The sequence below is a fragment of the Phacochoerus africanus genome, chromosome 8 (assembly GCF_016906955.1).
Source record: "Phacochoerus africanus isolate WHEZ1 chromosome 8, ROS_Pafr_v1, whole genome shotgun sequence".
Classification (NCBI taxonomy): domain Eukaryota; kingdom Metazoa; phylum Chordata; class Mammalia; order Artiodactyla; family Suidae; genus Phacochoerus; species Phacochoerus africanus.
The window spans coordinates 79,339,071-79,362,072 of record NC_062551.1 but is presented as its reverse complement, the minus strand read 5'-3'; the positions used below and the strand labels follow the sequence as shown (position 1 = coordinate 79,362,072).

General features: G+C 40.3%; 1 protein-coding gene across 5 annotated transcripts in view; it reads left to right on the top strand.

Moving 5' to 3' along the window:
- Positions 1 to 23,002, top strand: part of USP48 (ubiquitin specific peptidase 48) — a 63,499-nt gene that overhangs the window by 28,948 nt on the left and 11,549 nt on the right. For 2 of the 5 annotated variants that reach the window (XM_047792328.1, XM_047792332.1), the window contains 13 exons: positions 1,105 to 1,233; positions 1,970 to 2,119; positions 6,151 to 6,348; positions 6,982 to 7,096; positions 8,222 to 8,352; positions 8,995 to 9,066; positions 16,164 to 16,288; positions 16,439 to 16,561; positions 16,831 to 16,892; positions 17,141 to 17,251; positions 17,787 to 17,917; positions 18,255 to 18,361; positions 20,512 to 20,616. In XM_047792328.1, coding sequence (XP_047648284.1) covers positions 1,105 to 1,233; positions 1,970 to 2,119; positions 6,151 to 6,348; positions 6,982 to 7,096; positions 8,222 to 8,352; positions 8,995 to 9,066; positions 16,164 to 16,288; positions 16,439 to 16,561; positions 16,831 to 16,892; positions 17,141 to 17,251; positions 17,787 to 17,917; positions 18,255 to 18,361; positions 20,512 to 20,616 — 1,559 coding nt within the window. The remainder of the gene's footprint in view (positions 1 to 1,104; positions 1,234 to 1,969; positions 2,120 to 6,150; positions 6,349 to 6,981; positions 7,097 to 8,221; positions 8,353 to 8,994; positions 9,067 to 16,163; positions 16,289 to 16,438; positions 16,562 to 16,830; positions 16,893 to 17,140; positions 17,252 to 17,786; positions 17,918 to 18,254; positions 18,362 to 20,511; positions 20,617 to 23,002) is intronic. The other 3 variants (XM_047792331.1, XM_047792329.1, XM_047792330.1) reach the window with 3 other exon arrangements.

Here is a 23,002-nt window from a genome sequence, read left to right as displayed (position 1 = left end):
TGGTCTTTTTTTGACTTTTCTAGGGCCGCTCCTGTGGCACATGCAGGTTCCCAGGCTAGGGGTCTAATTGGAGCTGCAGCTGCCGGCCTACGCCAGAGCCACAGCAACTCCAGATCTGAGGCACATCTGCAACCTACACCACAGCTCACGGCAATGCCAGATCCTTAACCCACTGATCAAGGCCAGGAATCAAACCCACAACCTCATGGTTCTTAGTCTGATTTGTTAACCACCGAGCCACGACGGGAACTCCTTTCTTTTTTTCTTTCTTTTTTTTTTTTAATTATCACTACATAATTGATCAAACCAATATGTTATACATTTTATTAAACACAGCAAAATTTATCTTTTTATGAGATGGGTCTTTTTTTGTCACAAAGTAAGAATTAATTTGTGTCTTTCTTTTGTAAAGTGGGAGACTGAAAGATAAGGAGGAAACCATCAGTGGGACCTCAACTTTGAGACAGATGAATTTTAGAAAAGTACATAGTGAAGTGAGGGTCTGGTCATTGATTTCCTCCAAGATGTCCTGGCCTCATATTCCTTGGAAGGTTGTCCTGGGATAAATCAAACTCAATTTGAAGATGTTGTTTTCTATTTGCCACCGAATTCACTGGCAAATGGAATGCTTATGGGCGAATGCTTATTGGCTAATCTTGGTATTTCATTTCATTGTGGGGGGAACATTCCGTTTTGTTTCTTTGGGCAATTAAGTATTTTGGTTCAGATAGGTCATCGGGAAAAATAGTTTCAGTTTTTAAAAATGGAATATGCAGACAAGATGGATTAACAACAGGTTTAAACATTGAGAAATTTAATTGAGCCTACTTAATTTATATTGTTTTGGGTTTTTTGGTTGTTTTTTGGGGTTTTTTTTAGCCACCTGGAAGTTCCAAGGCCAGGGATTGAACCAGCACCACAGTTAGTGACCCAGGCTGCTGCAGTGACAGTGCCAAATCCTTAACCTGCTCTGCTTTTCAAAGTATCTTGAGTTTGTATTATAGGAATTGTTTTCTATGACTCTCCTCATCCCCCTTCCATGCAAAATAATGAACAAACGATAGGCGTTCTAATTTTGTCATCCTTTCATTTCTCTTATCTCAGCAGAACCTTCTAAGTCCCAGACACGTAAACCCAAGTGTGGCAAAGGAACTCACTGCTCTCGAAATGCTTACATGTTGGTTTATAGGCTACAAACTCAAGAAAAGCCCAACACCACTATTCAGGTACCAGGTAAGCAATTTTCTAGGAGTACATGAGGCAATTAATTTAGAATACTGTGCATTAAGTTCAATGACAAGAATGCATTACTTTCATCTATTATGATAGGTTGGTTGGTTGCATTTAGTAAATAGTGAAAGTGTATATAATCACATACTTGCTTTAAAGTGGTTTTAAAACTAAAGGAGCCTTTAGCAGAATTATTCCACTGGCTTCCTAAAGAACTGCAAAAGCAATTAAAGTCCTAGAGCTAATCAAGACTAGTTTAAAGAGCAGTTGGTTTTTTTTTTTGTTCGCTTTTGGTTTTTTTTGTCTTTTGTCTTTTGAGGGCTGCACCCATGGCATATGGAGGTTCCCAGGCTAGGGGTTTGATTGGAGCTGTTGCTGCCAGCCTGAGCCACATCTGCAACCTACACCACAGCTCACGGCAACGCCGGATCGTTAACCCACTGAGCAAGGGCAGGGACTGAACCCACAACCTCATGGTTCCTAGTCGGATTCGTTAACCACTGTGCCACGACGGGAACTCCCCGCATCATCTATTTTGAATGGTGTTTCTGAGCCATTTGATGGTTGCAAGTTGGATGTCTAACAGAAAGGGAGACCACGGTAGGAATTTGCCACCAAAATCTTCACCAATCAATATTTGCTGTAATTGAGAAATCAACATCGTTCTGTTTCTTTGAAAACAGGCTAAAGTCTTTTTGTTTTGGGTTTTTGTTTGTTTTTGTCTTTCTGTTCTGATCAGCCTTTCTTCAAGAGCTGGTAGATCGGGATAATTCCAAATTTGAGGAGTGGTGTATTGAAATGGCCGAGATGCGTAAGCAAAGTGTGGATAAAGGAAAAGCAAAGCATGAAGAAGTTAAGGAGCTGTACCAAAGGTTACCTGCTGGAGCTGGTCTGTAAGATATTCTGGGACAGCACTGTTGTCATTAAGTGCCTTGTTTCTTTTTTGTTTACAAATGTATATGAACAGACTTTTCCCTGCCCTTCCTTACAATCCATTAATGCCAGCTTATGCACTATACAATTACTCTGTAAACCAGCAGTAACTTAATGTGTAGCAGTCCATATAATTTTCATTATCATGTACGTTTATAATGGGAAGCTCTTAATAAATTATGAGGTTTAGGTCAGCACTCTGCATATATAACTCTTGGAGATATTTCTCATTTATGAGACATTAACTTGTTTTTATAAGAAAAATCTTGGCTACCCATTGAAGCAGCTTGTGTAGTTCCTTACGTACTTTTTGCCCTAACAGTATTAACAGGCATTCCTTTATAGCTGTACTATGTTTAATGATACTATTAGATTATTTTGAAATTTAATGTCAAATATTCTAAAAACAGGGAAGCTTTCTGCTGACCCCTAATTTCTTAAGAATTATCCCACATAGTGCAACTCATTCTTTTACTGTGTATGTTTATTCAAGTTTATCTAATGCCTCAAAAAGGAAACCTCAACTTTTTAAGGCTGATATGCCATTTGTAATGTTTTCTGTCATTTCATAGGCATGAATTTCCCATACACAACTCCTCCTTTAAAAAGAGGCAATTTTAGTAATTTTAGAAAATAAATACTCAAGCATAATTACACTTGTGGTTTTTGTCTTTTTGATATCTCAGTTTTCCATTACTGATATAATTTTAAGCAAAAGGTGAATATGCATTGCTACCTCTGTAAGAGTATCTCTCAAAAGTTTTTTCTAAACTATATCTTAATTTGATTCTGACCTTTCTTTGTAACCTGTTATTCTCACTCTGTTTCAGGAGTGGGAATTATCCTAAAGAATTAGACCAATCGTGATTTTACTGGAAATGATTTCAAAATGAACATGATTCAAATCTCTAAATTTATTCAAAGGAGTTGGGACCTAGAAACCTATTTTCTGATCTTTATTCATAGTTTCCCATATTCACTGGATAAGAGAAAGGGACTTACTGTGTGTAAACTAAATGGCTGTTTTGAATCATTCTTTAAAACCGCATGGTCCAAAAATGTTATGTGTCAAGTTAACACTGCAATCCTTTTGCCTGTTTTCATTCCATCTAGAAGAACTTGGGCATATGTTCTTCAGATATGAATATATGTTATCAGTACTTTTACAAGTTATGAGCTTTATAAATTTTTTTCCGTTTTCAGTAAGCTTACATGGTGGAAAGTCCATGTCCTAAAATATTGTCAGATCTCAAAGCCAATGACCATGGTTTTGTGCTGCCAGTCAAGTCTTCTGTAATGCTTTTTCTAAAGCTCATCTTTCTTTGTGAACATATTAAAAGCAGGGTCATTTATCCTAGAATATAAACCTGAGCCCCTTTAGCCTGTTTTAAGTTGAAATAAATTGTCTCTGAATAATCAGATTATCTGTAGGTAAATTGTGTCAAATATTGTTGATGCCACGATCTTTCTAAACTTCGTAACGTTCCAAAAGAAAATTCTAGTTCAAAAATCAGAGCATTGAAGAAATATATAACTTTGAACTAATAGAATACGTCTCCCTTTGACTATTTTAACAATTGCTTTCCTGCTTCATCTGATGCTAAGACTTTGTGTAGTTTGTTATCTCCAACTGATAATTAGTTCACATTCCCATTCGTTAGTTGATTATCCAGGCTTTTGGAATCACAGTAGTAGAGAACATCTTTGAGAACCTGCCAGGGGTCTTTCTCTAGTGCAGAAACTTTGCCCAAGCAGAATCTGCCTTAATTATTGAGCCCAGTGCTAGCTCCCAATAGTTAGGGAAGCTCTTGGTATTAATTGATACAACTCTTCACATTGAAAGTGGAAAGACCCCTGTGACCACTGTTGGTTGCTCTTTTTCCGAGGATTCTCCAGCCACTTACACCTGGCATCTGAAGTCTAGAAAAGTGGGGAGTTAATAAGTATGGTGTTACTTCAAGTTAGATCCTGTCTCAGCTCTATTTCAGTTTCTTTCTGTTAAGTTGTGTGTGCTTTTTTTCTCATCTTCATGTATTACATAGAATTTGTGTTAAACCTACTCAAAACCGAAACAGTATAAAGTTTTCTGTAGGACTTGGGTGGAAATTGGAAAAGGTCTTGAACTAACTGCCTTTGAGTCTCATTGTTGCTGTCGGGTCATTGTGACAGTCACCATGGGCTTTGAATTCCAGTGGACACCCCTGGCAGGGAATGTATTTTTCCTGGATTCCCTCCCTTTGTAAAGAGTCAGGACTCATAGTTATTCTTTCAGTTGCAATAGCACGTGTTGTCCTCATCCCACCCCTCCCCACCTGTTAGTGAGAGAAGACCTGGTGAATTGTTCTTGACTGTTGTTTTTTGTCATGTCCTGTTATCCCTTCATCGATAGTCTTGAAAATTACTAAAAATTTTAACCTATGTGACTCTCCTTGGGAAAAGATTAGGTATAGTAAGACTTTGATTTTGCTTTCTTGAATAGAGATCGTTTATTTTGTCTTGTTAAAATGCCTAGTGCACTCTATTCCTGACAGAGTAAATTGTAAATCGCAGTAAAATTGTGCAGTAATTTTGAATTTAACCATCCCGTTACGTATTGTAAAGTGCCACAACCATGCTATCTGTCCTGTGTCTTAAGGTCTCTACTTTTATATATTGAATAAATGTACAGTTAACTTTTCTGTTACGCTTTTCTTCCAGAAATGCTCCAAATGCTTTGTATATCTTTTAGATTTAGCCATACCCTACGAAGTAGGTAGAAGGCAGGTATTATTACCTTCATTTTACAAATAAAAGACCTGAAGCATAGAGAGTTCAAGTGACTTGCTCAAGTTCAACTTCTCGGGGGCAGAACTTGAATTAGACCTTGTCTCAACTTACAGTCTCTAATTCTTCCTCTGCAGCTGTACCAGTTGGGAGGCTTGCAGTTTATGATGTACAGTTTTAGCACAAATAAGAGATCCAACAAGTCTGAATTTTGTTTTTGTAAAAATCAAAATGTCTTCCACTAAACTTAAAATAGAAGTTAGTTTTTAGATTCGTGACTCTGAGGGAAGTGTAAAGTTGGTCAAATGGGCTTTGGGTTGAGTTGTCTAAGCCTCAGATGGCATCAGAAGTAGTACCATAATACACATTTATAAATTCAACCTCTGTATGTTTTCTTCTATGTTTTATGCTGGGACTCACTGGAGATCTTTGTAAGTAATCAAAGTTGGCCCCTTTAATCTTTAATTTTGGCTTTTACGGAACTCTGGGTCTCTCGTTTTCCCAAATTAAAACTCATACTGATGTGTTTGGTCTGTCTTAATTTTTGCAGGTTCAAAATTGATAATGATTCATTTCTAGTGCACTTCATCCTGGAAGTTGTTTAAAATAGCTTTAGTTCTTGAAATACATAAAAATGTAATGAAGCGATCATGATACGCATTTGGGTGGGGAAATTAAATAGTTGTTAATTCATCTTGGATGAAGAAAAGGTCAGTGGTTGAAATGGACTTGTATAGCTGATGAGGTTCATTTTTAATGTAGAACTTAGACTTCTCATTTTAACGTTCGGTCATATCACACATTGGTGGCAAATGTTTTTGAAAGTCATTTCTGATGTAAGCATAGCTGGGGGTGAGCTTATGTGATTTGAGCCGGCTTGGACTGTTGCTTGTAGTCAGCAAGCCGTGATGTCCTGATCAGAGCTCTGCTGTGCTGTCAAGCAAGACACTTGTCTCTGTGGAAGCCTCTTTTGTAGAATGTGGTTAATAATACCAGCCAACCTTACAGGGCACCGTGCAGCTCCCTGCACAGCTCCTTGAACTCAGATGAATGGTAGTTAAATGGAGCTCTGGGCTGTCCTCATCCCACGTCTCCCCTCAATAATGATTCTCCTGATTCTGCTAACTTTGGAAAGAGCTTGCGTTGTCTTTTGAGGAATGAATATATCATTTAGTCCAAAAGCTGTAAAAGTACATAGACTCTTTCCCTTGCTTTCGTCTTCAGAGCCCTATGAATTTGTCTCTCTTGAGTGGCTGCAGAAGTGGCTGGATGAATCGACACCCACCAAGCCTATCGATAATCACGCTTGCCTATGTTCCCACGACAAGCTCCATCCTGATAAAATATCGATTATGAAGAGGATATCTGAATACGCAGCTGACATTTTCTACAGTAGATATGGAGGAGGACCAAGACTAACTGGTAATTCCAGATGCCTGCTTAAGAAAGAGCAATGCATGAAGTCTTCATCATAGCGTCTTGATGATCATTTGACCCAGACTGCACTTTCAAAAAGGACTTGCTAAATCAACTAGAATTAATACACAGCTTTATACATGGTATATTTATAATGTTAGGAAAGAAAGAATGGTTTTTCAGTTTTGTTGTTCCCCTGCCACACTCACCCCCCCCCCCCCCCCCGAAAACAGACAAAAATAGGATACATTTGAGAATGCCATCTAGCGGTATTTTGTTACTTTATAGAAATCTCTTCAAAATATTGGCCTGGTTGATACCCACAGGAAGCTCTTAAACAATTAACATTACCAGTTGTCAGATGAATTAACCTCACTTATGTGGTCTTGTAAAACATTATACTTTGTGGCATAGATAGTTTTAGATACATTGTATGAGTTTGTATCCTGTTGTTCCTTCTTTATACAGAGTAATATTCTTGCTGTCTTGATATTTATGGTAGCAAAATCATTGAGGATGTAGACCAATTGGCTATATTGTCACAATGTATGACTTTCTCTTAGAAGTGTTAAAAACATTTTCTTAGCAGGAAGCCTGTATGTGAAGCCAACCTCTTCCCTTTTGTTCTCTCTGTCTCAGTGAAAGCCCTGTGTAAGGAATGTGTGGTAGAACGCTGTCGTGTGTTGCGGCTGAAGAACCAACTAAACGAAGATTATAAAACTGTAAATAATCTGCTTAAAGCAACAGTAAAGGGGTATGTCACACAGTAAATGTTGATGGATAAGGTGGAAAATCAAATAGCTTATTTATGGAGAATAGAGAATTGGGATCTTTGGGAGGAAGAAAAGTTTTAAAGTGGATGGCAGCATCAGATTAAATTTTGCAGCGATCACCACTGTGGCAAAGATAAAGCTGAGTCACAGCCTTTGTGGCAGTATTCCATCCAACAGAAAGGTGGAAGCAGAGGTGTAGGTATGAGGTCTTAACAAACCAAGGGAGTAATAACCTGTGTTCTGACTTGGAATTGTGGAATGCTGATGTTGGAAGACTATTCTAGCAGGCCTGGGGGAACCTCTCTCGCCCCCCCCCCCTTTTTTTGTCTTTTTTAGGGCCGTACCCACAGCATATGGAGGTTCCCGGGTTAGGTTAGGTTAGGGGTTGGAGCTACAGCTGTTAGCTAGCCTACACCACAGCCAGAGCAGCGTGGGGATCCGAGCTGCATCTATGACCCACAGCACAGCTTACAGCAATGCACGCTCTCTTATCTTCAGAGAGGGTGAAGTAAGTGTGTTAACAAATGGTACCCAGTGCTTCACCCTTGTCCGAAACATTGAGACTACTTGGGGTTTGTCTATCCCCCCCTGCAGAGTGCCTTTGGATTCAGGTGGCATTATATTTTGTCTGGTTTAACTTGAACTGTATTTCTCAAAGATCAATCAAATTTACCATTTTTGGACATTCCACAAACAGGCTACCAATGCCCTCTTTCTGGATAGACATGGATGTATACATATGTAAGTGCATATATTGAAGGCACAGCTATATGTTGTTCCAGGTAGTATTCCAGTGAAACAAGTGGACTCTTGATTGGTGTGATTGGATTAAATTATTATTTTTGGCCCAGTCCATGGCAGTGGAACTTCCCACACCAGGAACTGAACCTAGGCACAGCAGTGACAATGCCAGATTTAGGATGGAAACAAAATATTTTCTATACCCTCAGTTTGATGTGGAGGGAAGAAATGGGTTAAGAAATTGTGTGCACAGCAGCAGATAGTAAGCATTTTAGTTCTCATTATTTGTGGCCACGACTAGCAACGAGAGGAGAAGGACAATAGGAAGTGTCACTTGCGTAACTTCACATTCCCTCTCTCCACAGCAGTGATGGATTTTGGGTGGGGAAATCCTCTTTGCGCAGTTGGCGCCAGCTGGCTCTTGAACAGCTAGATGAGCAAGATGCTGAAGCAGACCAAAGCAATGGGAAAATGAATGGCAACACCTTGAATAAAGGTAATATTTAAAACCTCTATGTAGACGGTTGTGACTCAGAAGTGTCAGCATTTGTTTTTAGGAAAGTTGGTTTTAATTTTCAAGGATAATTTTTCAACACCTGAAGCTTTCAAGAATGTCTGCAAAGAAATAAAAGGTTTTTAAGTTGTTGGACATGAGCAAGGGCTCAGCAATTCACAAGAGGCATTCCTGATAATGTAGCCTGCTTTTGGCTTGAGTTAATCCCAAACAAAATTACTTTTAGTTGTATTCCAGCTAAAAGTTGTTTTTTGTTTTTTGTTTTTCCTTTTCAGGGCGGCCCCCACGGCCTGTGGAAGTTTCCAGGCTAGGGGTCAATGTGATGTGCGTGTAGATGATTAACCTGGTTATGACGCAGTGTTATACCTTGACTAGAATGAATGGAAAGATATGTAAATTGTTTTTTTATTTGAAAATATGCACTTCTTTTTGCATAATCTAAATCTTTTAAACTGCCATTCAGAAATTTTTCTATCCTTTTGAGGAAACTTTTTAGCGGAATTGTGAAGAAATCATTTGGGTCTAATTTTTAAAATATTTTAAAGTTTTCTGTGTTCAAAATTGCTAGTTTGAACTTTAAATACAATAGCTAGAGTAGTTTTTATCTGTATTTCTTTTGATTAGATGAATCAAAAGAAGAAAGAAAAGAAGAGGAGGAAGAATTAAATTTTAATGAAGACATTCTGTGCCCACATGGTAAGCTAAAGTGTAAAACTTCTGTTAGTCTTACTTCAGCATGTCATATTTTTTTTGTCTTTTGGCCTTTTCTAGGGCCACTTCCCGCAGCATATGGAGGTTCCCAGGCTAGGGGTCTAGTCGGAGCTGTAGCCACCGGCCTACGCCAGAGCCACAGCAACGCAGGATCCGAGCCGAGTCTGCAACCTACACCACAGCTCATGGCAACGCCGGATCCTTAACCCACTGAGCAAGGCGAGGGACTGAACCCGCAACCTCAAGGTTCCTAGTCGGATTCGTTAACCACTGCGCCACGATGGGAACTCCCTCATAAATATTTTGTTAAATGTTTTACACTCAGAGATCAGGCATGAAGGGCAGCTGTGGTGGAGTAACTGGTATTCTAAACTGTAGTGGAGTTCCCATCGTGGCGCAGTGGTTAACAAATCCGACTAGGAACCATGAGGTTGCGGGTTCAGTCCCTGCCCTTGCTCAGTGGGTTAACGATCCGGCATTGCCGTGAGCTGTGGTGTAGGTTGCAGACGCGGCTTGGATCCCGTGTTGCTGTGGCTCTGGCGTAGGCCGGTGGCTACAGCTCCGATTGGACCCCTAGCCTGGGAATCTCCTTATGCCGCAGGAGCGGCCCAAGAAGTAGCAAAAAGACCAAAAAAAACATAAATAAATAATAAAAAAAATAAACTGTAGTGACCTCAATGCTTATGTTACCCTTTCCAACTCTTAGTTTGTTTGGCCTCTTAGCCCAGTGCCTCTCACACCTTTTCTCTCCTTGCAGAAAATAATTAATGAAATAGGATATTTTTCATATTTTAGAGAAGAAACTTTGTCACTTTGCTACAGTGAAAGGCTTTCTGAGCTTGGAGAATAATTTCAGTTATTTCCCACATCTGTATCTTTGTCCAAATATGAACAGTTTGAGGACAGTATTTGCACATTTCTTCTTCTTAAGGCCCTTTCTGGTTTAGTTTCTTTCTTTTTTTGTCTTTTTGCCATTTCTTGGGCTGCTACCGCAGCATATGGAGTTTCCCAGGCTAGGGGTCTAATCGGAGCTGTAGCTGCCAGCCTCAGCAACACAGGATCCAAGCCGTGTCTGCAACCTACACCACAGCTCACAGCAACGCCAGATCCTTAACCCACTGAGCAAGGCCAGGGATCGAACCCGCAACCTCATGGTTTCTAGTCAGATTCGTTAACCACTGTGCCACGACGGGAGCTCCTAGTTTAGTTTCTTAAGACGTTTATTTGACTAGCTACTGGGTACTATATAACTCTTAATAAAACTTCCAAATCCTCATATATTTTTTTAGGTATTTATTTTATTTTAATGAGTGCTCACTTGTTAATTGTGTGTGTGTGTGTATAATAATTTTATGATGGGGAGTCCTCATACATGACACGTGGTTAGCAGTCTGAAAGTCAAAGTGTCTCCTTCTCAAAGCCTTGTATATAAATCCCCCCTCAGTCATTTCTTTTTCACTCCACCTTGAGAAAAATTGCACCCAGAGAGGTTGGGATGTCCATGGTGAATCTAATCTGTTGACTCATGTTTGCATTTCTTGTTTGTTAATGTACCGTGGATACTCAGAATTCTTATTTCCACTCCTCATAAATTCCTTATTTCTTACTTGATCACCTCGTTTTGAACCTCTTCCCTTCTTTCCCACTAGTGCTTTTTTATCAAGAGCCCTTGATGATACTCGTGATAGTAGTTGTCATATGAGTGGTACTTGCGAGCCTGTCTCTCAGGACACATCTCACTGAGAATGTTCTACTAGGAAGTGTGGGTAAAGGGTCATCCTGGGATGTGGCTTTGGATCTCTGGGTCCCAAGCCCATCCATCCATCCTTCCTGCCTCCCAGTTTGTAACCCTTACACTCTTAGTGCACAGTGGGAGCACAAGTGTGAGAGTAGATGAGTAGATGGGACCCCCGAGGGGTAGACAGATTGTGTAATATGAAATGAAGGTCACATGAGCAGCCAAAGGGAGATGAGTTTTTCTCTTGATGCTTCTTATTTTTATTTTTATTTTTTTGTCTTTTTGCCTTTTCTAGGGCTGCACCCACAGCATATGGAGGTTCCCAGGCTAGGGGTCTAAGCGGAGCTATAGCTGCCAGCCTACACCACAGCCACTGCAACGCCAGATTCGAGCCGAGTCTGCGATCTGCACCACAGCTCACAACAATGCCAGATCATTAACCCACTGAGTGAGGCGAGGGATTGAACCCTCAACCTCATGGTTCCTAATGGATTCGTTAACCACTGAGCCACATCGGGAACTCCTGATGCTTCTTATTAATTCTTTTTTTTTTGTATCATTATTTATTAGCATCCACATGTAGGTGATATCATATGATGTTTGTCTTTGTCTTCGCTTCTTATTAATTCTTATTCACCTTTATAGCACAGACGTGGATATAGCAGAAGTGCCCCCATTTTGAGAGTGGCAGAACCTGCAGTAAAATACTAAGTTTTTATGCTTGGTGCTGCTTAAGCAGGGTGAGACGGTGCCAGAATTCTTCCTCCTCAGATCGCTGACATTTGCTCCCAGCCCGCCTCTCATCTTGTCATTTCAGTTTTACAGTTTTGACTAGAAAGCTTGGCAGAGCTGAATGTGATTTCAGGACTCATGTTGCTCCCCTCAGCTTGTCAGAAGTTGTATGTTAGCTGTTTTTCAGATCTTCTAGTTTGATCTGCAACTCGGTGGCATTTTTGTTGCTGTACCTTTTTATTAAGCATGGTAATAGGATGGTTCTCAACTGTTGTATTTGCGTATGCATGTCACCTGTGCATGGAATTTGGGATTTTAGGTGCAGGGTAGGAGTGAATTGTTCCTGAGACGTGGTGATGGTCGTCACTGTAGAGCTCGGTTGGACATTCACTTAATGTTTCTCTTGGGCCTGTAGTTTTCTAAGTGTATAGATACTAATTCATTTAATCTACACAACAACCTGAGAGGTCAGTATTGCTCCCATATTGACTGTACAAGTGAAGGGAAACTGAGGCATAGAGAGGAGGTGAGAGTCATTGGCTAAAGGTTACTACACTTGGTGGGTAGTTTTCCCTTGATATAATTGTCTGAAATTATTTTTCTTTGAAAATTTGAAGGACTTGCGGTATCTATCAGTGTAGCATTTGTCCAAAGTCATTTTTCTTAGGCATTTTTTCCCCCTTCTGTTTTTGGAAGCCGCATCTAAGATCTCTGTCCACGGCACTGTGACATCTCCTCCTTCTGCAGGTCCTAACGCAGATAATGGATCTTGCATTCTCTTACCTGGAAAATGCAGATCTGGCTGTCACTTCCCAGAGGTGTAGAGAGGAGGGCTTGGGGGTCTCTGCCTTCTATATGGAAACATTGACTTCTCCATACCTCCATGTACGACCCTCACTCCTCTCTCTGCTTTGCATCTCCCAGTGCAGAGGCTTTAGGTTCTATGTCCTCAGAGAAGCCTGTGTCTTCTTTGGTGGGCAGACAGGGGAGGTAGAGTGTCTAGAAGGGGCACTGAGAATTTTAACCTTGGAAGTTCCCTTGCCAGGGATCAAGCCCTCCGCACAGCAGTAACCAGAGCCACAGCAGTGACAACACTGGAGCCACCAGGGAGCTTCTTTAACTGCCTCTTCAATAGACTTTTAATCTGTTCTCTTCTGATACCCCCAGTTTCTAGATGTGTGGGGATAGTTTTGTGAGTGTAGTAAATCTGGGTTCCTTTGTCAATTGAGAATTGAGTTTTCTTGTGTCTCATCTACCTTTAAGCTTCTAAAATATTTGTGGTTGTCGTTCCCTCTCTTTTCTTTTTAGCCATCGTTATGATTTTATATCCTTAAGAAAGAAAGATCCCTGTGCTGTAGTCTAATGGTGTTTCAGGGAGCACTGAAAGTAAATGGCATTTTAGAACATCATTTTTATCTGGAAGTCCTTGTTTGAATTTCCATATCCTAAAGCCTGTATATTTATCTCAGATTTTATGTGACTTAATCATGGATTATATTCCATTAGATGATTTACTGCTATCTTAGAGTTTAGCACTTACTGCAGAGATTCCATATCCATCAGGCTTATCCATTTTGTTTTATATTCATTTAACTGATAAACTTCCTGTTTTAAATTTTTTTTTTCTTTTTAGGACTGCACCCTTGGCATATAGAGGTTCCCAGGCTAGGGGTCAAATCAGAGCCATAGATGAATCTGAGCTGTGTCTACTACCTACACCAGAGCTCATGGCAATGCCAGATCCTTAACCCACTGAGTAAGGCCGGGGATCGAACCTGCAACCTCATGGTTCCTAGTTTGATTTGTTAACCACTGAGCCCCGACAGGAACTCCCTAAACTTCCTTTAACTTAGCTTTTTGATTACACCTAGGTTTACTTAGCAGTTGAGCAGGTTTTTTTTAATAAGTTCTTCAGATGTTCTATGGCCCAGATTGCTAGAGTTTTAACTAGAGGGGAGGGGGTTTATCCAGAATCTAAACTCATTGTTTACTAGATTTTAGTTTTTACCAGAAGAATCTTTGGGGGTTAGGTTATCCAATTATGTTTGATGAATTAAATCATGGCTAGTTTGATCTTCTGTTGGGAGATGTTGCTCTCCAGGTGAATTTAGTCGATTGCCATTCTTTTCAGATTTAAGAAACAATTTTGCATATTGCAGGCACTAGTGTAACTTCTAAAAATTCTTGTCACAAGTAAAAGTGCATTATGTGGGGTAGCACTGTTTAGGTATATTAAATCATGGTAGTTATTTCAATCATGTGAAATTAAATTTAGAAAAATGGCTAAGAGTCAAGTGGGGGACTTTTTTTTTCTTCTTCTCCTTTTTTCTTTTGTCTTTTTAGGGCCATACCTGTGGCATATGGAGGTTCCCAGGCTACAGGTCTAATAGTAGCTGTAGGCCCACACCACAGCAATGTCAGATCTGAGCCCTGTCTGCAACCTACACCACAGTTCAGGGCAACACTGGATCCACAACCCACTGAGTGAGGCCAGGGATCGAACCTGCATCCTCGAGGATGCTAATTAGATTTGTTGCCAGTGAGCCAAGATGGGAACTCGGGGTGAAGGACTTTTTATTACCAAATTTTTTTTTTTCCCCTCTTTTCTTTTTTAAAGGGCCACTTCCATGGCATATGGAAGTTCCTGGGCTAGGGGTTGAATCAGAGACAAGTTGCTGGCCTATGCCACAGCCACAGCATCGCCAGATCCAAGCTGCATCTTCGACCTATACCACATCTTGTGGCAACGATGTATCGTTAACCCACCGAGAGAGGTCAGGGATTGAACCTGCATCCTCATGGATACTAGTCGTGTTCTTAACCCACTGAACCACGACGCGAACTCCCTATTACCAAGTTCTGCTTTCTGTCAGATGACTTACTGAAGTACTTTGGTAATTGCAGGCATAAATTTGAGTTGTTCTTTTCTAATCACCTGAGTGATCATCCAGCATTACACCAAGTCATAAAGTAAAAGTGCCCTTCTGTCAGAACAGGAGGCAGTGTGTCCAGAGAATCTGTGGAAGAGTGTGTGTGTGTGTGTGTGTGTGTGTGTGTGTGTGTGTGTGTGTGTGTGTGTATACTTGTACTATTGTTGCCTTCACTCTCCCTTTCTGAAGCAGATTGGGCAATACTACATATGTACAGAGGAAGGGACCCTTAAACAAAGAGGAAAACACTTGAAAAGCATAATTACCTTGCTGTTATTTCTAAATTAGTTATAGAAATCTACCTTCATCTTTTTTTATGGCTGCCTCATGTGTCACCATAAAGATGTACTTAATCTTCGTCTGATAATTTAATCAACTTTTAAAAAATAGTATATTTCCTAATTGTGTCTGAGTATAAGCATTTTGGAGTAAGTTTTCATAACCTCAGAGGATATTTGTTAACAGCACACTCAGAAATAAAGTTAATTTTTACATCGTGACCTAGTTTCTCTGGTAATAAGTACATTAAAGCAAAGTAATCTTTTCTTGGGATTAGTCAAAGCTCAATAAGAGGTGAAGGGTGCAGGTTAAGAAGATGCATTTTGAGGTCTAGGAAATTAATGGGGTTTGGATGAGACAGATCTGGTTTCATATCCCAGCTTCTGGGTGTATTAATTTCTCTGATTCTTGGTTTATTTGTCATTTATTTATTACGTAAAAAAGCATAGAGTCATGCTCCTGTGTTTAGAAAGTCCCTGGCTATATTAACCTGAGGAGGGGCTACTGAGATTGAGGGGCGCTGCCATCTGGGTGTTCTTGGGATCTTGTGAGGTAAAGAAGAGGGATGATGACTGGGGGATTCTGCTTATTCTTTCTTGTGAAGAGCCACAGGGTTCAGGGTGCCTGCAGGCAATTGGGTTGACTGGAGATGGTTTTCTTTTTTTTTTTTTTTCTTTTAGGGCCACTCCTGTGGCATATGGAGGTTCCCAGGCTAGGGCTCAAACTAGGGCCATGGCTGCCTGCCTACACCACAGCCCCAGCAACGTCAAATCCGAGCCACATCGGCGACCTCTGCCATAGTTTGCAGCAACACTGGATCCTTGCACCCATTGAATGAGGCCAGGGATCGAACCTGTATCCTCATGGTTACTAGTTTAGTTCTTAAACTGATGAACCACAGTGGGAACTCCCTGGAGGTGGTTTTCCAATTGAACATTAGATTGCTTTTACTATTTAACTGTGAGTCTCACACAACCTTAAAATACCCTTTCAGGTCAGGATGATTTTAGTGAAGTAATAAGAGAAAATATAGCCTACAGGAAAGTGTGGCATTTGAATGCAGGTGTATATGAGATGCTGGTAAACATCCCCAGCGGACATGCAGGGACTGCAGGATCCCTGGAAGCACCCTTAACTGCTTTTCTTCACTGCCAGGAAGAAAGCCCTAGATTGAGGTGGAAGAAATGTTTATCTCCTTTAGAATTTGATGATATTCAAAATTTAGAGATTTTGAAACTAAAGAAAGGAGAAAGGATTACAGCACTTTAGAACAGAAAGAAAAGCAGCCCTCCAAAATTTTCTTAAGTTTAAGAAATAGAATTTTGGAGAGAATATTGATTTTTTTTTTTTTCAAAACTTTTTCTCTTCCTCCCCCCGCCCCCCCCCAATTTTTTTTGACTTAGGGGAGTTATGCATATCTGAAAATGAAAGAAGGCTTGTTTCTAAAGAGGCTTGGAGCAAGCTGCAGCAGTACTTTCCAAAGGCTCCTGAGTTTCCAAGTTTCAAAGAATGCTGTTCCCAGTGCAAGGTACTGCACGCTGTACTGACATCTGTGAGGATTACATGCCACCTCCCGGGAGAATTGACATTGTGCTATTAATGGGGGTGTCAGGGAGGAGGCAGGTCCTGTGCTGTCAGCAGGAGGTGGTTGATTGCTTCCTGCTTCATTCTCTTTCAGATTTTAGAAAGAGAAGGGGAAGAAAATGAAGCCTTACATAAGATGATTGCAAACGAGCAAAAAACTTCTCTTCCAAATTTGTTCCAGGACAAAAACAGACCTTGTCTCAGTAACTGGCCAGAGGTATAATGATTGATTCTCACATCACACCTTCTTAAGGCCCTTGCCAAATTCCTGATGAACTGTTTCAGAATAACCAAGAGCGTCTCAATTCTCCTGTATATCGTTTTCTAATCTTAGTGATTCTTGGTAGAGAGCTGCATTTCTCTTATATTTATGAAACTTGAAAAGGAAAACCATAGCATATGGAAATGTTTTCCACCGGGGGGATATAGGCTAAGAATGCCGTGAACTAATGGCTACTTGTATCTCATTTTTTTTTCCTCTTCTAGGACACGGATGTCCTCTACATTGTGTCCCAGTTCTTTGTGGAAGAATGGCGGAAATTTGTTAGGTAGAAACCAAACATTTCTATCTCCTTTTTTTGTTGTTGATTCACATATTTTATGGTATATTACTTTTACTAGCATACAGTGAAAGTTTAATTTTCTGATAATTCAAATGAATGATCCTGAGAAACACATTTACTGACTAATACCCTTCTAAATATATCTATGATTTTAAAATAATCGTCTTAAAAAAATTTTCTCTTTAGTCGTGCAATAGTGAAGTGTATTGATCCTCCTTGTCTCATTTGAGTAGAAAACCTACAAGATGTAGCCCCGTGTCATCGGTTGGAAACAGTGCCCTTCTGTGTCCCCACGGGGGCCTCATGTTTACATTCGCTTCCATGACCAAAGAAGATTCTAAACTGTGAGTTTCTTCTCTTCATGCGATTTTCGTTCCTAGTGATTAATAAAACGTGTTGAGGAAATTTCTCCTTTGACATAAAGGGTCTCTTAGGTCTCTTATTGAATGTGTGGGGGAATTTCCTCTGGTCTGCGCTAGTAGGTTGAATTCTTGTCTTTTCTCTCTCTCTCTTTTTTTTTTTTTTTTTTTTTTTTGAAGACTGCTTCTCCGTAAAAAGAGGCTGCCCAAGGCAACCTTGCTCATGTTTCCTCCTTTTCCTTCCAAGCGCTGGTAACCAGGGCTGTGTCTCTAGGGTGCATCATCCAGTATTTATCCCTCTGCAGCTAACTTCTTTACCCATGATTCATGTAATTGCAGTCCATTTAGGTTTCCTGCTGTTAGGTAGCATTCTGTTGTATGAAAAAAAATCATTTTCTATTGTGAAGTATCTTTTCCTTCTTAATTTCTTTGTATTGAATATTGGTTTCGATGATTGTATTTTAGGGAACGAATGGATTATGTCCATGTGTCTTAAAGCATGTTGTGTTCTTTTGCACAGTATAGCTCTCATCTGGCCCAGTGAGTGGCAAATGATTCAAAAGCTCTTTGTCGTGGACCATGTAATTAAAATCACGAGAACTGAAGTGGGAGACACAGACCCTCCAGAAACACAGTATATTTCTGAGCCTAGTAAGTTTTCATACTGTTCTTGGTTTGGGTTGTTAAAAGCTGACATTTTTAAGGGGGAATGAAATGGCATTTGTATTCCCTATTTAAAATTAAAGATCCTATGGCAGACCAAAAGAGTACTCCCCTAGGGGCAAGTATGATATAATTACCTCATTACTTGTATATCTGTTGACAGCAAATGGATGTCTTTATATTTGCATACAATAGAATACAGTATTTAAGAGAAAATATGACAGTTTAATGAATACTCTCTGGTAACTTTGATCTGTGGTTTTAGATCTTTCATTCTTTGACAGTAATTTCTGTCCCTGCTATTGTACTTTTTTTTCCCCCCAAGAACTCTGTCCAGAATGTAGAGAAGGCTTATTGTGTCAACAGCAGAGGGACCTGCGTGAATACACTCAAGCCACCATCTATGTTCATAAAGTCGTGGATAATAAGAAGGTACCAGCCCCTCTTCTGGCCATGACTAGAAACGCTTAAGCTTGCTTTTTGACTTGCTGTTGGATTTTCACTGAGGACTGCCTAGAGTTGCCCTGCGGTTCTCTGTTTTATTTTAGTTTGTTTTGTATTGGGGAGCCATTGGGTCAGAATTCAAAAGGAATACTTACGTGATGTATGTGGACTTACTCACTTGATACATAAACATTAATTGAACGTCAGCTGTGAGCCAGGAGTGGTCTCTGTGCTGGGGATACTGTTGGTGTAGAAAACAGAGAAGGCACCTTTCCTCAAGAATATGTGTACTTTGTGAGGCAGATCAAGAATAAGCCCATAAATCCATAGGATGATTTCATATAAGAATAGGTATTTTGAAGGAAATATAGCAGGGTAAGTTGAGAGACCAATAGAGTCAGGGTGCACTGTTGGATAGGGAGTGGTTAGGAAGGGTGCCTCCACGGAAGAGTTGTTTTATTATCCGAGACCCAGCCTTTGGCATGTGGTCCAAGCAAAAGCATAAGCCTAATGTGCTCAAGCAATAGTTACTGTGTCTAGAGCATCAGTGCCCAGTGGAACTTTCCACAGTGATGGAAATGTTCCAGATCTACACTATTCGCATGGGAGCCACTTGCCACATTTGACTATGGAACACATAGAGTGTGGCTGGGGTGACTAAAGAGCTGAAATTTTTCTCTTCATTTAAGTTTAAATATCCACATGGGTCCTCTGGCTACTGTAGTGGACAGCACTGGTCTAGAGTTTCTTCCCAGGAGGGATAGCGATGTGATGAGGGCTCAGGTTTTGTTGGATTTTATATACATCAAGGCGAGGATATGGAATCTCTAAGTGTAGATGCAAGCCATTGGAGAGTTTCAGGGGAGGTCATGGTGTGGTCTCATTTTTACTTTCAGGTCCACCCATACCATTGTGTGTGGATGTGGTAAGGACATTATGGGAAATAAGGAAGCCAGTTTAGAGCCTCTTACACTGATTTAAAGGATAGGTGTGATGTAGACAGATTTGGGTATATTTAGGGGGCCAGGGGTGTTACTATGGATTGGTTTTTTGGGGGGATCTTTTTTTGTTTGTTTGTTTTTTATTTTTTTTTATTTTATTTTATTATTTTTTTTAAATTTTTTTTTTGTCTTTTGTCTTTTTTGTTGTTGTTGTTGTTGTTGCTATTTCTTGGGCCGCTCCCTCGGCATATGGAGGTTCCCAGGCTAGGGGTTGAATCGGAGCTGTTGCCACCGGCCAGAGCCACAGCAACGCGGGATCTGAGCCGTGTCTGTAACCTACACCACAGCTCACGGCAACGCCGGATCGTTAACCCACTGAGCAAGGGCAGGGACCGAACCCGCAACCTCATGGTTCCTAGTCGGATTCGTTAACCACTGCGCCACGACGGGAACTCCCTTGTTTGTTTTTTAAACTATATTAGGGATGGCTCTTAGGTAGATCCTTAGCCAGATTTCTAGACATCTCATTTTTTTAGTTCCAAGGTTTTTTGGAAGTAAAAACAGAATGCATTTTATTTAATGGTAGTTATCAAACATTATTTGAAGATAACTTAAAAATTATGCTCTGATGGTCTAGGGTTTTGCTTTTACAAGTTGAAATGATGGCTTCATTTCCTAATTTGGTGAGAAAATGAAGTTCCCCCTAGAATTTTCTTATATTTTGTACCTATCAGTGCATGTATATATTGGTATCTAGTATAAAATAGTATCCAATTTAGGTAAAGTTTCATTATTATTATTATTTATTGCTTTGACAGCAGTATTTATCCATAGTTCATTTTCTCAGTCTTAAGGAACATTGGGACTCCGGCCCATACTTGAAAAGGCTTGACAGATCAGTGTCACGGGAAAATGTAGAGCACCTTCGAACTTGTGCAAAATAACATCATTGTAAAATCTGAACTGCTCTGCAGAGACTGTTTACATTTATGGGGAACACATTAAATACAAGAATAGATCAGAAGGTAAAAACCAGCGTATTAAAGAGCAGAGGCTACAGAGAGGCCTTGCATCTTGATCCTCTGTCTGGTCTATTATCCCACCATTGGTAAAGGTGGCCAGTCCAAGCCCCACGGCCACCATAGCTCACCTTCCTGGTGGCTGACCTACTTCTCTCTCTTTTCCTCTCACATCCAGGTGATGAAGGATTCAGCTCCGGAACTAAATGTGAGTAGTTCTGAAACAGAGGAGGACAAAGAAGAAGCTAAGCCAGACGGAGAAAAAGATCCAGATTTTAATCAAGTACGTGCTGAACCTACTCTTCATTGTTATACCTTCTGATGTTCTGAAAGTAGTCACTAAAAGCCCCTGGACATCCCCATAGCCTTGGAGGATATTGGTTTTCCTGTTTTTCTTCTCCCCTTAGTTGGGTAGCCTGCTATAGCTGTCCTGATTTTTTCATGAAACGCAATGGACTACATTATTCCAGCATAAATACATTTCTTGCGCTTAAGGCTAAATACTCTGTAATGATTAAATTTTTATCTGGAAAGAAGACTTAAGACCCATATCTTGGTCTGTTGATTAATCACGGAGTCTTTATATATTAAACTCATTTTCCCTCATTACAAACAAAATAAGACAATAGCCTTGATAATGGAGTTTATAGGAGTTCCTGTCATGGCACAGCAGACACGAATTGACTAGCACCCATGAGCATGAGATACCTGGCCTTTGCTCAGTGGGTTAAGGATCCAGCGTTGCTGTGAGCTGTGGTGTAGGTCTCAGACTCGAATCCCACCTAGCTGTGGCTGTGGTGTAGGCCGGCAGCCATAGCTCCAATTGGACCCCTAGCCTGGGAACCTTCTGGGAAGAGTTAGGGCTGTGCTGGATCTGATCTCTGTACCTAAAAGCAAAAAAAAAAAAAAGGAGTTTATAGAAGAGATTTTTGGGTCTCTTAATGTATTAGTCAAATGACTAGATCAGCATTAGTTTTTCATTCTTCATGGTGATGATATTAAATTCCAAATATTTAATAACTAAAATGTCCTGTTTTCTGTGTATATTGTTATATTTCTACCTCTCTTGTTTGTTTATATTCTACATTTTCATAGTGATTGGAGGAAATTGTCAAAAACAGGAAACACTGAGAATATGGCTGTTAATATTGTGTAAATAAGTTTCAGCTTCTCAAGATGTCTGTTATTCACCAGGGCAGTATAGATTTACCTTAAATTTATAGGATTTCTACTGTAGAGTTTAGTTTTATGAGTTCCCTTGTGGTGCATCATCAAGTTAAGGATCTGGTGTTGTCATTGGGTCAGCTTGGGTCTTTGCTGTGGCATAGGTTGGATCCCTGGCCTGAGCATTTCCTAGTACCACAGATGCTGCTAAGCTGTTTGTTTGCTTTCTCTTCTTTTGGCCACACCCAAAACATGTGGAAGTTTCTGGGCTGGGGATTAAATTTGAGCCACAGCTGCAACCACAGCCATTTGTATTCCATCGCCTGTTGAATTTCATAAAATGTTAACTTTAAAATACCCATGAGAGGGAGTTCCCGTTGTCACTCAGTGGTTGATGAACCCAACTAGGAACCATGAGGTTGCAGGTTCGGTCCCTGGCCTTGCTCAGTGGGTTAAGGATCTGGCGTTGCCAAGAGCTGGGGTGTAGGTTGCAGACGCGGCTCGGATCCCACGTTGCTGTAGCTCTGGCGTAGGCCGGCGGCTACAGCTCCGATGTGCCCCCTAGCCTGGGATCCTCCATATGCCACAGGAGTGGCCCTAGAAAAGGCAAAAAGACAAAATAAATAAATAAATAAATAAAATACCTCTGAGGAGTTCCCGTTGTGGCACAACAGGATTGGCAGCATCTCAGGAGCCCTGGAATGCAGGTTCAATTCCAGCCTGGCACAGTGAGTTAAGGATTCAGCAGCACCAGTGAAGTTGTGGCTTAGGTCACAACTATGGATCAGATCTGATCCCTGGCCTGCAAACTCCATATGCCACAGAGTGGCCAAAAAAGGAAAAAGGGGGGGAAAAAATCTGGGAAAGAACAAAGTCAGGCACTTTGTTCTGCTGGCATTGATTGTTCACTCACTGCTACCAAATTTTTGTTCTGGGCCCCTTTGCCTCAGTGCTAACCACTAAATCTATACATTTTATAGGGAGTAGATTTTCAGTTTAATGGGGCTATGTTCCTATAATATCTATGTCCTTATTAAAATCTATGTTTATGTATGCCTTCTTTTCCTTAGGGTGGTTTTGGAGATGATTTAGTCAAGTAATATGTCCCCTTTTTTTGCAAATTAATTTTTTTATAATGATTTTTAGTTTTTTTCATTATAGTTGTTTTACGAAAGTCTAGTAATATGTGTCTTGATAGGAGTTTGCAACATCTTTCCTGCCTTCTAAGTTGTCTTTTGTCAACTTTGCTCATGTCCCTATCTTCTCTACAATCCATTTTTCAATTCAAGTCTACAGTCTTGCTGATTTGGTTTTTCATTTGACATACTAAAAATAAAAGGGGTGTGTGTGTCTGTCTGTCTGTCTTGTCCATCCAGACTTAGGACCCCCTCCTCTGTCAATTATGCTTGGCTGGCAGTACCATATTGTTTTAGTTATCTCTTGGGAATATGGTTTAATAATCACTTAAGAATCTCTATTTTTCTGGTAAACTTTGTAAATTAGTG